Genomic DNA, 16,172 nt, shown 5'->3' with positions numbered 1-16,172 from the left:
TGGTGGCAAGTGTTTTATATATCTCAGTCTGGGATAGGGCATGACAGGTGATTTGGATGTGTCAACCTGGGTTGGGGTGGTGGTGGCAGGTGTTTCATACACCTTAACCTGGACTTCAGTAGTAGTCTCTTCTATGAGGAAGTCCAGGTGCTCTGTCTTGATTCAGCCTACAATTGTTAAGAGCCACAGATCAAGCCAGTCATGCTTGCTCTGTGCCCTCACCTTGTAGATCTCCTGCAATATGCCCTTGGTCCTAGTGCCTGCTTGTGCACCCATTATCCAGTGCAGTTCTAGGTCTTGGGACCCCTGATGTTGGTGTGTGCCCAACAGGTGAAGGGGTTTCTCTACAGTGGCCTCTCCTTCCTCTTGTGGGTTGTACTGCCCATTGTTATTACTTTATTTTTTTTTTTATTTATTTTTTTTTATAAAGAGGCATGTGTTTTTATTTATTTATTCGTTTGTTTTGTTTATACATGCACTGGGTACAGTCAGAAGTGCAGGAGGGTGAGAGAATTCACCAGAGCCAGAGCGGGGAGCAGAGCAGGCAGAAGGACCGAAGTACACTGCTGAGGGGAGCAGCGGGTGGCAGGAGAGGTCTGCGCGCCACGTGGGACCCTCATCCGGTGGCCGGGGAGCAGCCGGGGATCGAACCGGCGCCTCAGAGGCTGCGGGCAGCTTCGCAACCCAGCGCTCAACCGCTGTGCCACCGGGGAGGCCCCCATTGTTATTACTTTAAACAAAGTTCATTTAGAGTTTTCCCTAACCCTTTCAGGGGGACTGATGCTCCTATTGTGTATGATGACAATAGGAGTTTTTGCATCTGTCTTCAGTCTGCCACCATCTTGCTGGAGGGACTTCCTTGATTATAAAGTCTTTAAAGAGGACTATGCATGTACGGTGTGTACATAATATTGGGCAGGTGCTATAAACTCTATAGCACCTGTTGATTGATGGACTGATTAAATCTTATAAAGCAAGTGAGAGCTTGGAGCAGCTCCTAGAACAAGATAAGCACTTCAATAAAAGGGAGCAATTACCATCATGATTTCTGAAACTTGAAGAAGGCAAACAAAATAGCATGGCCTCCTGTTGACCTAGGGGATGGACCTGGGCAATTAGAGCCTACTTACCTATCCTCCCTGCCCCCCCCCCCCCCATAGATATCTTTTGGATCTGGAACCCAACACAACCCTCAAAGTGAGGCCTAATTAGCCCAGGAAAGGGGAAGGCATGAGGTTTCTTTTTGTGCATCTGACCTTATAGGGGAGTTTGGCAGCCCCTTCCTGTTGCTGACTCATCCCAGGCTGGTTGTTCCTCTACATATAAAACATTGTGCAACCATATCTCCCTATGCTGAAGTGTACAGCTGCTTTGTTTGAACACACATGTAGGGTTTTAATTTACATTGATCTCTGCTAAATCTTTGTTGTTAGATATGGCTCAAGTTCCAAATTGTCAAGTTATTTTTGGGTTCTGGTCCTGCATGCAACTTACTTATTACTCTGACTAGGTTCAGCCCAGTTACGTATTTGAACTATATACAAAGATGTTCTCTATTGGTTTTTCTGAAAAGAAAACTGCTATTTAAGTAAAGCAAAAAAGCTTATTTGTAACAGAGAAGAATGGTGTTATATTTGGTTTCAGGGGAATAGCTCATTTAAAACCCTTTTTATTATGTAAAATCTCAATCAAATATAAAAATAGAGTAGTGCAGTGACTCCTCTGTCCTCATCACCCCGCTCAATAATCAGTTCACTATAGTCTTGCCTCTACCTACTACCCTGAGCCCCCTATTATGTTGAAGCAAATCCCAGATATCACACAATTTGGTTTATAAGTATTTTGTCTCTCTAAAAGATGAGGTTTCCAAATATTATAACCATAATAAAGTTATCACCCTTTGCAAGGTAAAAATTAATTCTTTAATATGATCAAATATCCCATGAGTTCACAATTCCCATAATGCCTCAAGAAAATTTTCATTCAACTCACTTGTTTGAATCAGGGTCTAAATAATGTTCATATGTTGCAAATAGTTCCTAGGTACAGCTTCCCGTTGCTCTTTTTCATCCTTGTAACTTTTCCATTGAAGAAACCTGGTCATAAAGTTAGAGTCCTACTAAGTTAGTGCCCTCTGCCCTGTGATATTGGTCAACATGTTCTTCTCGCTATTGTGTATGTTTTTAATTATCCTATGTTAAAATAGACCTTTTTTGGGTAGAGAATTCTGTACAATGTAACACAGTTATACACGCATTGATTTGTGAAATGATCACCACAATCAGGGTATGGCACAGTTCCACCACACCTCAAAATTCCTGGGGTTATTCTTTTCTAGCCACACACTCTAGTCACTCTCTCTGTCTCCTACAGCTTACCCGTGCTCTGTCACTAGAGTTAACTAGCAAGAGTAGAGACAGAGAGAGTCTTTTTGACTTTTGAGGTTCTCTTATAAATGAACCCTATAGTGGGCAACCTTTGAGTCTGACTTCTTTCACTCAGCATCATGCCTCTGAGGCTTACCCCAGTTGTGTATACCTAGACTTTGTTCAGCTGAAGGGGTGAGTTGAGGGTAGGGGGTAGGCAGATTCCACCTGCCTTTTCTGCTAGCACTCCTGCACCTTTTTGGAAGAAGTATTGTTAACTCAATTTCACGTGTGGAATAGCTGTGACCCTGGACAGTGGAGAGTCAAACAGACCAGATGACCTTCCTGAAGACCTTCTTTCAAGCCACAAGGTCTTGTTCCCTTCTGATATGGTTTTAAGATCTGATACTCTCTGGGTGTCCCCAGACAGGAGAGAGCTCAACAGGCTAGGCTGGTCAGACTTTTTCCTAAATCGTGATTCAGTTGGATTGGGGGGAGACGGGGGAGATGTTTGTCAGGAGACTGTGGATGAACGGAGGGCAGAGGGAGAGCAAGCCAGAGAGGTCAAGGCCGTGCCCAGCACAGAGGTGTCAGGAAGTGGTCGCTGGTGAGGGAAGCAAGGGAGGGAGGAGGAGCTTCACACTGGGGGCTCAGTTAGAGGCTAGGGGCAGTCAGGGTCACCGGCGTGAACTGCTCAGTGCCGGGGTGCTCCATGGCTCTGACACCCCATCAGCCTGCAAAATAAGGTGCGTGATCCTCCCCAGGAAGGAGTCAGTGCAAAACAAACTCTCCCTCTTGCTGGGGAAATAATGCAAAGCCCTCCTGGGGGCCATGCTTGGGCAAGGAGGGGTCCTGTTTCTGCTTTTTCTCCCTACTCCTCCACATTTCATACGTCACTTCCCAAACACGAGTGGCACCGATCAGGGCTTGTTCCGTGAATTGAGCTCCAGGCAGGCATAGACACAGGATCCCGCACAGGGAACCTTCCCAGAGGCCCGAGTCCCATGTCTGCACTGTAAGTGTGGGCTCCAGATGGGGTCTAAATGGAATGGGAGGTCTGGCTCCGCCACTGTCTGCAGGGCTCTGGAGAAATTATTTAATGCCTGAGCCAGCTTCCCCCTCATGTGTGAGTGGAGCTGAGTCCCCGTTCCTACAGGGCTGCTGAGAGGAAGCCTGTGATGTGTCCAATAAAGAGCACACTCCTGGACAGTGGCCCCTGACTTGCCTCCCTGCTGCTATTACACCCCACGGTGAATGCTGCTCTCTGCTCTTCAGTTGATCAAGCTGGCACTTCACTCACCCGGCCCTCCCATACTCTGCCCAGTAGCCACAACCAGGTCTCCCTTTAGGAGATCCACTTAGGATGCATGAGCTACACGGAGGCCTGGAGGGCTCTGGAACCAGGAAGCAGGCCACCTGCTGCTTCTGAGCACTTGCCTTGATGCTGCTCTGCAGGCTCCTGGGCTGGGTGGGTCTCGCCAGGACTGAGCTGAGTTGAAGGCTGTAGCTCCTGGGCCCCAGGCCGTCTTTCCCAAGTTCCAGAAGGCCTGAGGCCAGACCCTAGACTGGGCTCACAGTTCACCTGGTGTAGCCTGCCGGCAGCTTCACAGCAGAGCTCTTCTGACTGCAGAATGGCGCTGAGTTCTTTCCCCCTCTTCTTCCCCCCTCAATGTTACCCCTCCCCTACGCTTTACAAGGCCCCCTGACCCAGTGTCCCCCATCCAGCGCCTCTCTGCATAGTTCTCCCTCAGCTCCTCTCACCCCACCTGCTGTCCCTGAGCTGGCATCATCACCCAGTTGCCATGACGATGGTTGTCAAGAAAGTCCTTGGCACTAAGCACCTGCATCTGAGTGCCCTGTTTCATGAGAAGCCAGGGCCGCCTCCTCCTCAGCCTCCTGACTCCCCAGTAAGGACCCCGCGTCCTCAGAACAGAGGCACCCTTGGTCATGGGCAGCCTGGAGGCCTAGCCCTGGCCTTGGAAAGAGAGGCCCCATGTTTCTCCTGGGACCTTGTGCCCTCAGCTCCAGGAGGGACCCCTCTGTGCTAGCCCCAGTGGTGGCGAGTCCTGGCCGCCACGCACTCTCTTCCCTCCCTAAGAGGCGACAGGAGAGCAGCGGGTTTTATAGTCGGCAGCTGTAGGGGATTAGCAGTGGGAATTGCCAGGAAGAAGGGATTTGGGATGGGCCCTCATTAAGGTCGCAAATTTCCACCCCAATTTCTGTGGAATTTGTTCTGATGTTTAAAAGGCAAACTGACTTCTCAGCATATTCAAACTGGGCCAGGTCACTGGCACCCATCAAAGGGTGGAACTAATCGTTCATTGTTCTGTAGCATTTCCTCTTCGTGGCGACAGTCTGAGAAAAGGCAGTAGGGCCAGGGCGACGGTGTGGACATTCCCCTGCTTGCTCGCAGGGTCTCTTTGGAGGAAGGCTCAGGCCGCACTTGGAGCCCAGAGCGCTGATGGACGTGGAGTCAGCTCCGCCTCACCCGGCAGCAAAGCGAGCAGCCTCTGCGCTGTGTTGCTGAGGTTCCCTTCCCTCGAGCCTCTGGCCCCCAAACCAGGCCCCGTCCACTTGCCCAGGCTGATGCTCCTCGGCCTCATCCGTGTCAGTGCGGAGACAGTGGCGGTGCTGAGAGTGGGACGTTGCCCCACCCCATTGCCCCTCTCCCCCTCCCCACACCTCCAGTGTGAACCCCCTGCTCAGATCCAGAGCCTGGGGTGTGCTGAGGAGACTGAGGCCCCCCCCGGGGAAGACCCGGGGGACTGAGTCGGGATGGGCCCCAATGGCCAGGGCTGTCTGTGTCCTGTTCGGGCCCAGTGGCCATGTCTTGGCTTCTCAGATTACCCAATGACTCCCCCAGTCATGAAAGCCTGGGTGATCGGATTATGAAAGGCAGCCCCAAATCCTTCCCACCAGAATTCTCCTGTCTCACCTGCTGCTTCTCTTAGTGTATTTCAATACATTTGTTTTGTCGCTGGTGAATTCTTTCTGTTCTCCACTTTGTCTCTGGTGAATTCTTTCTGTTCTCCACTTTGTCTCTGGTGAATTCTTTCACCCCTGCACCTGCGTACACCTTGATGATTCTTCCCCACAACAAGGAGCGGTGTCAGCAAGAATGGTCTCATGGCTGAAGGGGTTGGAGGCCAGTACTTAAAAGTGACTGACGTTCACACCACACGTGACAATCAAAGAGAACTTCTCTCGTATTTTATTCTCTCAACAGCCTCGGGGAGAGTCATCATTTTTTTTTAATTAAAAATACTTTAATGGTGATAAGGGAAATTAACATGAAATGGGGCTGGTGTAAAATGTATGGATTTCAGACAACGATGTGTCCTGGACAAAGAAGGAGAGAGGAGAGACAACTATACAATAGGACAGTGAGAAATAACGATGATAATGTTCAAAGAATTTGGAATATGGTGTCAAAAGAAACTAAAAACTTGTTTAGTTCTAATATGGAAAAAAGGTAAAGAATTTTAGGAAAATAGGGCCTCCCTAGTGGCACATGGGTTAAAGACAGAGCTATCAAGCTATCGCCAGCCACTGTAGCACGAGTTCAATCCCTGGCTGGCCAGGGAGCTACCCACATGGCGTGGCAGACCTCTCCTGACGCGCCCGCTGCTCCCCTCAGCAGTGTATTTCAGTCATTCTGCCTGTTCTGCTCCCCGCTCTCTCTCTGGTGGATCCTCTCACTCCCCTGCACCTCTGGTTTATACCCCAATTCTTGTATGCATAAATAAATAAATCCTTAAAAAAATTTTAGGAAAATAATCTGCTCCTAGATCATGATGTGTTTGGAAGTTATTAGCCCTATAATACGGATCATGAGGACAAGTGAAAAGAAAGATTTTTCAGAAAACGAACACTGTGAAAGAACCTTCACTGCACGTGCCTGAGTCAAGTGCGTGGCGCTGCCTGGCTGCTGCGGAGGTCGCGGGGACCATCATTCTTTTCCAGTTTTCCTGAGGGAGGAGCCTGTCTCCTGGGTCGTCTGGGCGGTGTTTCTCAGGTGAGCGGAGGGAGGGGGGCCAAGGGAAGCCTGAATTTGTTTCCTAATGTGAACGTGTAAAGGCTGGAGGGCTCTCTGGCCTGGGTCAGGTGGTCTAGATGCTCTTCCTGCCTGGGCTGACCTTCCGCCAGCTCCCCCTCCCCGCAGGCCTCTCCCCTTAGCTCCCTCCCTCCCACAGCGTGCTGCAAGGGTCTTGCTTCTCAGTCCCCACACATCTCAGTTCTCTAACAGGCCTTTCTTTGCTCCCTCACTGCAGCTCTCTCTTGAGGCCCCAGTCCCTCTGCCCTGCTGTGTCTTCTCCTTGGGTGACAGGCGCCTCGGAGACAGCGCCTACACCCCCTCTAACTTCTACGCTTTTCTTCTCCTCCTCAGTCTTGCTCCTTCCCAGCCTTGCCCTGCGCCCTTCTCCCCAAGGTCCTCAGTGGGACTCTGCACCCTTCCTGTCACCTCCCGGGGCTGGCTGGGTTGGCAGAGTGGCCGTGGGGACGCAGCAGCAGCAGAGAAACGCTGATCTGTCACTCCTGGGATGGCAGCCTAAGTCTCTCGGGGATTAGGGGTTGTGTCCAGTCCTGCGCCATGGCCCCTCTCCCAACTTAAGCTGATTTCAGGTGAGTAACCCTGGGAAAACAAAGCCATTTAGAAATTTGGGGCGATTACCTAGGTGTGTTGCGAGTTTTGGACCCGACCTCTTGCTGCCAGGCAAACCAAAGCTGTTAATACCTCAATTAGTGGCTGGCACCATTAGCCAGCCAAGCTCCCTGGCCCTATATAAGGGCCATCTCTGGCCCAGAACCTCAGAAGGTCTCGAGTTTGCTCCAGCCTTCTGAGTCCCCCCTTCCATTGGAATATCTTGCTGTCCACCATGAGTCGTCAGGCCAACTGCAACCAGCAGTCCGGTGGGAGCCGGCGCCAGGGCTTCAGCGGCAGTTCGGCTGTAGTGTCAGGCCAGAGTCGGATCAGCTCCACCAAGACCTCCCGCTCGGGTGGAAGTGGTAGCATAGCTTCTGCCTGTGCCATGATGGGAGGAAATTTTGGCAGCCGGAGTCTCCAAAATCTTGGGGGGAATAAAAAGATCTCTAGCAGCGTGGCTGGAGGCACCTTCAGAGCTGGGTTTGGGTGTGCCAGTGGCTTTGGGGGTGGTGGAAGAGGAATGGGTGGGGGCTTCGGTGGAAGAGGTGGGAGCTTCGGAGGATCAGGGGGCTTCGGTGGAGGATCTGGAGGTTTTGGAGGAGGAGCTGGGGGTTTTGGTGGAGGAGCTGGTGGCTTTGGAGGAGGAGCTGGTGGCTTTGGTGGTCACGGTGGATTTGGTGGCCACGGTGGCCACGGTGGTTTTGGTGGGCTTGGTGGTGGCTTCCCTGGTGCGGGAATCCAGGAAGTGACTGTCAATCAGAGCCTCCTGCAGCCCCTCAACATGGAGATTGACCCCCAGATTGGACAAGTAAAGACCCAGGAGCGGGAGCAGATCAAGACCCTCAACAACAAGTTCGCCTGCTTCATCGACAAGGTGAGCCTGTCTCAGGACAGCTGGAAATTAAGAAAATCTGGACTAACTGGGTTGGTCTCTTTTTCCAACTCTCCTCATGAATCTGAAGAACTGGCAGGTTCACCTTGTGGTCCCAGCTCCCTGTGCGCTTCTGCAGGGAGGGCCTGCTCCCCAGAGCGGCGGATGGTGAAGACAACTGCCAATTGGAGCGGGTGACTGCCCCTTCGCATGCCCTGTCATGGTGGCTCACCAGAGGCTCTGTGGAGATTATTGCCATCTTGATGTCCCCTCATTATTGCCCTCTGAAAGCTTACACAGGATTCCTTTCTATCCTAGAGGAGTTAGGAGATGTACCTCTTTGAAAGAGAGGCTGACTCTACCAGAGCTGAATGTGTGTCTGAGAGATGAGTTAATCTGCTTCCAGCCTAAGGACCTCTCCTTAGGGAGAGCTGTGGGAGGTGGGATGGGCAGGGTCAGAGGTTATTCTCACAGGGGGACTTCAGGGTGAGGAGCTGCGGATGTTGAGGCCATTTGACATTTCCATGTGTGTGAAGAGATGCTGTGTCGAGAATCCTGTGCCCTGGGCAACCCGGGCAAGGGCTTGGTAGCAGGTATTGTGTGACTAGATGGCCCTTAGCTTGGTTAGCTGCTCACTGAGGGCTCATGGAACTCTCGAGCACAGTGTATGGAGATATAGGTGACCCTGGAATAGTGTATATATAAATAAATAGATCTTTAATAAAAACAATTAGATGATATTAGATCTTAAAGAGAGGGCTTGTAGGGACTCCTGGCTGGGGAATCACCACACATTGTGTTTCTGTGCAAAGCTGAGGGAGAAGTGGTTTTAACACTGGAAAAGCAGACCTTTTGGGGGGCGAAGCTCTCGAAAGTCGAGCAACTTGCTCGTTGCCAGCAGACACCAGGGTGTCTAGAGAAATTACTCACAGAAGGTATTTTCATGTGAGAACTCTGCTCCTGCAGCAGAAGGAGGAGTTCACTGTTCTGGGCCTTCTCCTCAGCAGCTCCCATCATCCTTAAAGGGGGTCCAGAGCATCCAGCAGAAGGCCTTATGCATTCTTGTTTCTCTGCAAATGTTTGTGTTGATTGGCCACCCGTTGCTATTTGCTTTACCTGCTTAAACAGTCGGCCTTGAACTTGCGTACAGATGTGTTTTACAGCCGTTGAAAGTTTGAGACAGCTTTAGCCAGTGGTTCAGCTTAAATACACCTAAGCCCTGTATTGAACCTGGTGTGGCAGCAGGGGCTGACCCCTGGGGCGTCTGTACCCTGTGTCTGTGATTCTCTGTATTTTCCGCTTTAGTGCATGGTACCCGGATGCTCTGTAATCCCCTGGAGACTGCATCTGCCATAGGATGTTGGAGTCTCCTGCTGTTTGTTGAGGACTAAATGATTGAAAAATGAGTGAATAAATGATAGAGTAAATGGACTATAATGAATGCTATAATGAGTGGGAAGATCACAGATCCTAAGTGTCAGGAAACCTCAGTTCAGTTTGGTTCACTAACTTGTGTGACCATGATTATCTCTGGGCCTAAGTTTCCTGATCTATGTAGGAGGGCTCTTCTACCCCACCGTTATCCCCACACTGCTGTCCACATGGGGGTCCACATGGGGGTCCCAGACAGATGCAGCATGCAAATGCAGGGCTTCAGGGCAGATGGGGAGAGCCCTGAGTCTTTGCTTTTAGGGGAGTTATGAGCCACCCCATTGGAGCCGGCCCCAGCGGCTCTTTGATCCTCTTTCTCATTGGGTGGCAGGTGCGGTTCCTGGAGCAGCAAAACAAGGTTCTGGAGACCAAATGGAGCCTCCTGCAAGAACAGGGCTCTGGCACTAAGACCACTACCCTCAACCTTGACCCTTTCTTTGAGAACTACATCAGCAGCCTCAACAACTTCCTGTGTGGGCTGCAGAATGAGAAGGACAAGCTACATGATGAGCTGAGGAACATGGAGGACTTGGTGGAGGACTTCAAGAAGAAGTGGGTGCTCCCCACCCCTGGGCCTGGGCCTGTGGGCTGGAGGGCGGGAGGGCGGGAGGGGGCAGCTGGCAGGAGGCCGGGCTCCAGGCGAGTTCTGTGACAACTGACTAAGTTTGTAGGACTTTAACCCCATTCTCTCTGACTGCCAGCCCCTCAGTCTGGAAGTCAGTGGCTCATGGCTCATTTGGGTCTGCACACTTTTGGGGTTTTAATGAATAATGAATTTAATCAATAATTTGGAGGGTTCCAAGATGCTTGAAGCTCATTCATGAACTTTACAGGTTCAGATGACACCCTCTAGTCTCCCTGTCACCTTCAAGTTCCTTTCCAAATGCGAGTTTTATTTTTGCTGCCAACAGGCTTCTGAGTGAGAAGGGACTTGCTTCATAGTTAGGATCACAGGCTCTGGGGTCCAAGGGTCTCGGTGAACCCCATTCTCATCCTGGGACCTTGGGCAAGTTCCTTTGCTTCTCTGTGCTTCGGTCTCCATAGCTACACAATGGGGGCAGAGTATCCCTTTGGTTGTGACAAGGATGAAATGAGTTAACACAGCATAATTCATGGAGTAGGACCTGCCACAATTTTTAGTGACTCTGTTTAAGTAACTACTGAGAGCCCCGTGCCTGCTGTGCTCAGAGTTGGCATCAGGCACCTTCCCCCAATTTCTGTCAGCCATCTACTGTGGTCACATCAATAGTTAAAAATTAAACAAACAAAACCCTGCTTTCTCCAGGAAGGCTTCCAGGATTAATCAGAATAGAGCCCCACTAGGAAGGGGTTTCTATTCCAGATCCAGTGACCAACTCCCTTAAGGTGTGCATGGCACACACTAAGTCCTCAGTTGAATAAATCAGGTCTCCCCTGAGCTCAGAAGGTGTGTCTTGCAACGAGACAGGCCTTGAGCTAAATTGGCTAGGCCAGACGATTGAGTTCCATATGGGAAGAGCTCTGGGCTGCAGGGACATCCCAGAAAAGGCAGATCAAAAGAGATTCTGTCCTCACAGGTATGAAGATGAGATTAACAAACGCACAGCTGCAGAGAATGACTTTGTAGTCTTGAAGAAGGTAAGGAATCCTGCCCCCGCCACTCCCAAGTCCCCGAACAGAATGGTTTGAAGGGGGAGGGGAGTAGAAGTTTGGTCCTGCTAACTGGGGACTCTCTTTTTGGCCATGTGGGAGAGGGTGAGGTTCACAGAGGGAGGCCCCTGAGCAGGCTGGGTGGGGTGGGGGAAGGGCAGGACCTGGCACCTCAGGGTGCAGGGGCTCCCCTCCCTGGAGGAGGGTCTAAAGGGCCCACCAAACTTTGTCATGTTATGCCCGATGAGCATGCAGGCTTTATGAAGGTGATAGGGCCTTGAGTTGTGATAGAAAGTGGACATTTTCCAGGAGTGCATTCCAGGAAGTGCAAATTGGGGATCTTCTTGAGACCTCACAAATCCTCCTCTCCTGGTCTCAGCGTCATGGCCCAGGTCGCAGGCCACGTTCTTCTGCTCTGTACTTGCCAGCTCAGCCTGCACAATAGCCAGTTAGTAAAGTCAAGACTTGTCAGTCTGTGGCTGGCTAGGCACACTACCCTGAGGGGAGCGCCTAAGAGACAGGTCCCCGGGGCTCTTCCCCCTGCTTTTCCCCTCACTGGCCAGGCTTGGGCAGAGTCCAGGTCAGAGCAAACAGTGACTGAGCCTTCTCCCAGGATGTCGACGCTGCCTACATGACCAAAGTGGAACTGGAAGCCAAGGTGGAGAGCGTGACGGATGAGATCAACTTCCTCAAGGCGCTCTACAACGCTGTAAGTCAGCTCGGCGCCTGTCTCCAGGCCACGTGAGCCGCTGCCTTCCCTCTCCTGGAGAAGGCGTTTGAGTGGTGCTGTCCTTCGGACAAAAGTGACACCTTCCTGCCTGCACCGAGTCAGTCCCGAGCCCCCTCCCGAGCCGCTGGCTCCGCGGTGGTGGGTGTGCTCAGGAGCATCTGCTTGTGTCTGCAGGAGATGTCCCAGGTGCAGTCAGACACCAGCGACACGTCCGTGGTCCTGTCCATGGACAACAACCGCTGCCTGGACCTGGACAGCATCATTGCCGAGGTCCAGGCCCAGTACGAGGCCATCGCCCAGAGGAGCAAGGCCGAGGCCGAGGCCCTGTACCAGTCCAAGGTTGGTGCCACCGTCACGTAGCTTTGGAGAGTCTCTTCCATCAACCTCCCTGGGCAGGCCCTCCAGGAGGCCTGGCCCCACTCCAAGTCTTCTTCTTGCATCTCCAGGATGACCATTTCCCTCGCCTTCCCATGGGCCTGGTCTTATTAACAGATCCCTCCCTGCCTAATTAGAGGACCCTGACTTTGCTCTCACCCAAGGCATGACTTCTCCCCCGGAGATATTTTGGCTGTCATGTGGGGGGGAGGGTGGGCGCTGCTGGAGTCTACTGGGCAGAAGCCCTCCCGTGCTTGAGAATCCCCAGGTCCAGCAAAAAGTTAGCCTGCCCAGACTGTCAGTGGTGCCACGGTGGAGGACTCCTCCAGCCGAGCCCCTCGTGCTGCCTCTCCTCTGCCGCCGGGGCTCTTCCGCCACCCGCCTGGCGCTTGTCAGTGTGTGCCGCTGACGTGAGCACACCGAGGGGCGGAGACCAGGGTCTCAAACAGAAAAGGGAAGGAATTGGGAGAGGGACAAGGAGCTCGGGCAGAGTTGGGCAGACACCAGGACTTCTGTCTCCTCGTCTCAGTCCCCGCCCCTGAATGGGCATAGCTGGCTCGTTGCTCTCCTGACCTGCGGGTGAGGGGTTGGCTCCAGCAGCGGCAGCGTCTGCCCCGAGTCCCAGCACTTTCACCTGCTAGCACAGGAATGTGGGGTGGTGGTTCTCAAGTAACCCCTGCCCCAGTGTGCCCACTCGTGAAATGCGGCCAGCAGTGCCTCCCCAGCAGGCAGCTGTGAGCTGCAGGGAGCTGAAGCCCAGGGCCTGGCACAAGGTCTGCTCACCTGGCGGTAGCTGTCGCACTGGAGGATGGACCCCCAGTGCTGAGGCGGGGTGGGGTGGGGTGGGGGACACGCCAATCTCCCAGCAGGGTGGCCTTGCTGGTCGCCCATCTGAGTTTCAGTTTTTCCATCTGTGACATAAAGTGGTTGGATTGGGGACCCATGAGACCCCCGCGGGGCTGCTGAAAGTGTGCCTTTTCCCTGGACACAGCTGGGAGAGCTGGAGAGCACAGCCGGCAGGCACGGGGATGACCTGAAGAGCACCAAGAATGAGATCATGGAGCTCAACAGGCTGATCCAGAGGCTGCGGGCTGAGATCGAGAACGTCAAGAAGCAGGTGAGCTGGAGGCAGAAGAACATGTGTCTGAAACTGTGGGTTTTCACTTGACCCTAAAACTCGGGGCTCAGCAATTACCACAGGGAAGTCATGCCCCTGCCTCAGGCGTGCCGAGGGGCAGGTCCAGCTCCAGGGGTGGACACAGGCTGCCTTGTGGGCTCAGGCCCCGCCTCCCCGGAGGTGAAGGCCGGTGTCAGCCCCATGTAGTGAGTACAGAGATGATCAGGAGGTTGGCCAAAGAAGCTGGTTGTGTGAAGATCAAATTGGGAGACCAGCCAAGGAAACCCACCCCTAGACGGGCTAGGGCAGGAGGAAGTTTCTCTGATAATTTAGGAAGGCTTCCTGGAGGAGGGAGGTTTTTGAAGATGCTCAATTACTTCCATTAAAGAAAAGAGATAGAGGAAGAATCTGACTTCTCCCCGGCGGGGCTGGCCCTAGGGCTGAACCATGCTGGTCCTCCTCTTGGATGAGTGGGGACTTGGCAGGCTGGGGCTCTCCCCTCTGCGGACTATAGTTTCCCTCTCTGCACTGTGTGCGGTGACCCCAGCCCAGGCCTGACACACAAGGCGAGCCTCGGTGACTGCCATTGGAACCTCAATTGGACTCCTGCCCTTCCCCCCAGAATGCCTGCGTGCAGACCTCCATTGCTGAAGCAGAGCAGCGTGGAGAATTGGCCCTCAAGGACGCCAACACCAAGCTCCAGGAGCTCAAGGTTGCCCTGCAGCAGGGTAAGGAGGACCTGGCTAAGCTGCTGCGTGACTACCAGGAGCTGATGAGCGTGAAGCTGGCCCTGGACATGGAGATCGCCACCTACAGGACCCTCCTGGAGGGCGAGGAGTGCAGGTGAGGGGCTCTGAGAGGCCAGGAGGTCTGTGGCTCCCCTGAGCCCGCTGCCAGGGACAGCGTGTGTGCAGGTGTGTGCAGCGTGTGTGCGCCTCCTCCTTTGAAAGGCTGTGTGATTCTGCCGGACCTCCGGGAAAGCTATGTTTTCTGAGCCATTAGTGGCAGCACCTGAGCCTTATCCTTGTTGATCCGGCCCCCTCAAGTCCTGACATGTCTGTAAACACATGTCTGAGGAAGGAGGAGGAGTCATGACATAAATATTATGTCTAGGCATTTCTTTATTATTGCCTTAATTGTAGATTTTTGAAGAATGGGTTCTGAGAGGCTGGCATGTGGGTACTGGGCTCTGGCCCATGTGGGTTCAAAGATATTAATTGGAAAAGGAGGATCTCGAGGTGTAGGGAGGAATCCTGGGGTAACTCGGATTGCTCCACTGCGGTTACTCTCTGGGAGACTGTTAGTGGGGAGGGTCATACTTTAAATCCAACCTTCCCCACTAGAAAGGGGTGCGCCTGTTGGTATTTTGAGGAGCGTCCAGCCCACCTCTTCTGTCAGGAAGGAGTCTGGGAACCCGGCTTTCGCTGTTGACCTAAGCAAGCAAGGTGCATGTAGGGCTAGGGAGGCTCTGATGTCCACTGCTAACCCAGGGGGGTCTTCCGCAGGATGTCCGGGGAGTGCCAGAGCTCCGTGAGCATCGGTGAGTACCGAGTTCCCTTCCCTGAAGGGGCTGGACTTCCTGAAATGCAGTTTCCCAGGGCAGGGCCAGCTCTGGTCCAGCTGTGGGGTTGGGGCTGGGGTCTAGCCCAGTGCTGCGTCCCAGCGTCCCAGAGGGGCCAACCCCCCCCCGCCCCCCCAGGTGCCCCCTCTGAGGTCCGCCCTCCCTGCCCTCTGGGCTCTGGGAATGTGGGCTGGAGGGTGGGCTCGCGGGCACCCACCCCCCAGGCCCCTGACGCCAGGTGTTTCTCTGCAGAGTTTGCCCACAACGCCAGCAGCAGCAGCGGCGGCGGAGCCGGCGGCCTGGGCGGTGGCGGCAGCTCCTTGGGAGGAGGAGCCGGCGGCCGCGGAGGCCGGGGCCAGGGGGGCCTGAGCGGCGGGGGCCGCAGCGGGACCAGCCGCGGCGGGGGCATGGGCTGCGGCGCGGGCTCCAGCTCCGGCGGGGGCTTCAGCTCCGGAGGGGGCTTCAGCTCGGGCGGGGGCTCCAGCTCGGGCAGGGGCATGGGCTGCGGCGGGGGCTCCAGCTCCGGCGGGGGCTCCATGATGCGCGGAGGCTCCTCGGGTTCCGGGGCGCCGTGCGCCGTCACCGGGGGCAGCAGCACCTCTATCAAGATCTCACAAAGCTCCTCCCAGAGCCAGTGCTCCCACCCCAAGTTCTGAATCCGAACCCCCGACCCACTTCTCCCAGCGCCACACCAGAGCTCTGCGCCCCTCTCCACAGCCTGCGGGACCTTCCTCAACGCGGTCGCCGCCCTGCGCCCCTGCGCCCCACCTTCCCACACAGCTGGCCTCGCTGCTCAGAATCTGCGGGAAGGATGAGTTGGCCGAGAAACATCCATTCCCACAAGGTCGGGCCAAGGGCGGGGTCCAGAGCTGGGCTGTGCAGCCGCAGCCCCGGAGCTCTCCGGGGTCCTCACCCGTAGTCAGACGCCCCCCGCCCTTCTCCTCCTGGTGCTTTGATTTCCCCTGAGCGGGTCTTTCCCCCTTTTTGGCTGCAAGAAAAGAATTCTCTGTTCTGTATTTCTGTATCTTCAATAAACTGCATTGTGTTTCAGACATAGTGGTAGAGTTTTCATTCTGGTTTCCAAGGCCCCTGGGCCTGATCTCTACTACCAGTGGGTCCCGGGCATCCCTTTTGCAAGGAGAGGTCTGGCCCAAGCCCGGAGGGAGGCAGGCCCCGGGGCGGAGGTTCTGAGAGTGCGCAGGCTGGAGGTGCAGGGCGGTGCCTCCACCAGACCAGACGCATCAGCTTTTCTAATTGATAAGATTTGAATGCATGACGATTTCACTGCATTTGAAAGAAGTTGTAGATTCGATTTCCTTGCTTTTGAGTAATTCCAAATGTTCGAAATTGTTCAGCAATTATAGCTCATTATGATGAGTTGCTGATCATTATTCTTTTTTTTTTTAAAGATTTATTTATTTATACAAGCAATAGGTACAGTCAGAAG

At 53.7% G+C, this 16,172-nt stretch overlaps 1 protein-coding gene across 1 annotated transcript; it reads left to right on the top strand.

The window, feature by feature from the left end:
* Nucleotides 1-7,243: 7,243 nt before the first annotated feature.
* LOC311185511 (keratin, type II cytoskeletal 4-like) lies at nt 7,244-15,381 on the top strand (the record flags this gene model as incomplete). Its single annotated transcript, XM_084256136.1, has 9 exons — nt 7,244-7,885; nt 9,645-9,865; nt 10,870-10,930; nt 11,556-11,651; nt 11,847-12,011; nt 13,039-13,164; nt 13,787-14,007; nt 14,670-14,704; nt 14,978-15,381. The coding sequence occupies 9 exons, from the start codon at nt 7,244-7,246 to the stop codon at nt 15,379-15,381; spliced, it is 1,971 nt and encodes a 656-aa protein (XP_084112262.1).
* Nucleotides 15,382-16,172: the final 791 nt, after the last annotated feature.

This window comes from Talpa europaea (assembly GCF_964194135.1).
Source record: "Talpa europaea genome assembly, chromosome: 15".
Lineage (NCBI taxonomy): Eukaryota > Metazoa > Chordata > Mammalia > Eulipotyphla > Talpidae > Talpa > Talpa europaea.
Note: the sequence above shows the minus strand (reverse complement) of the source record. Positions and strands in the feature narration are given on the sequence as shown.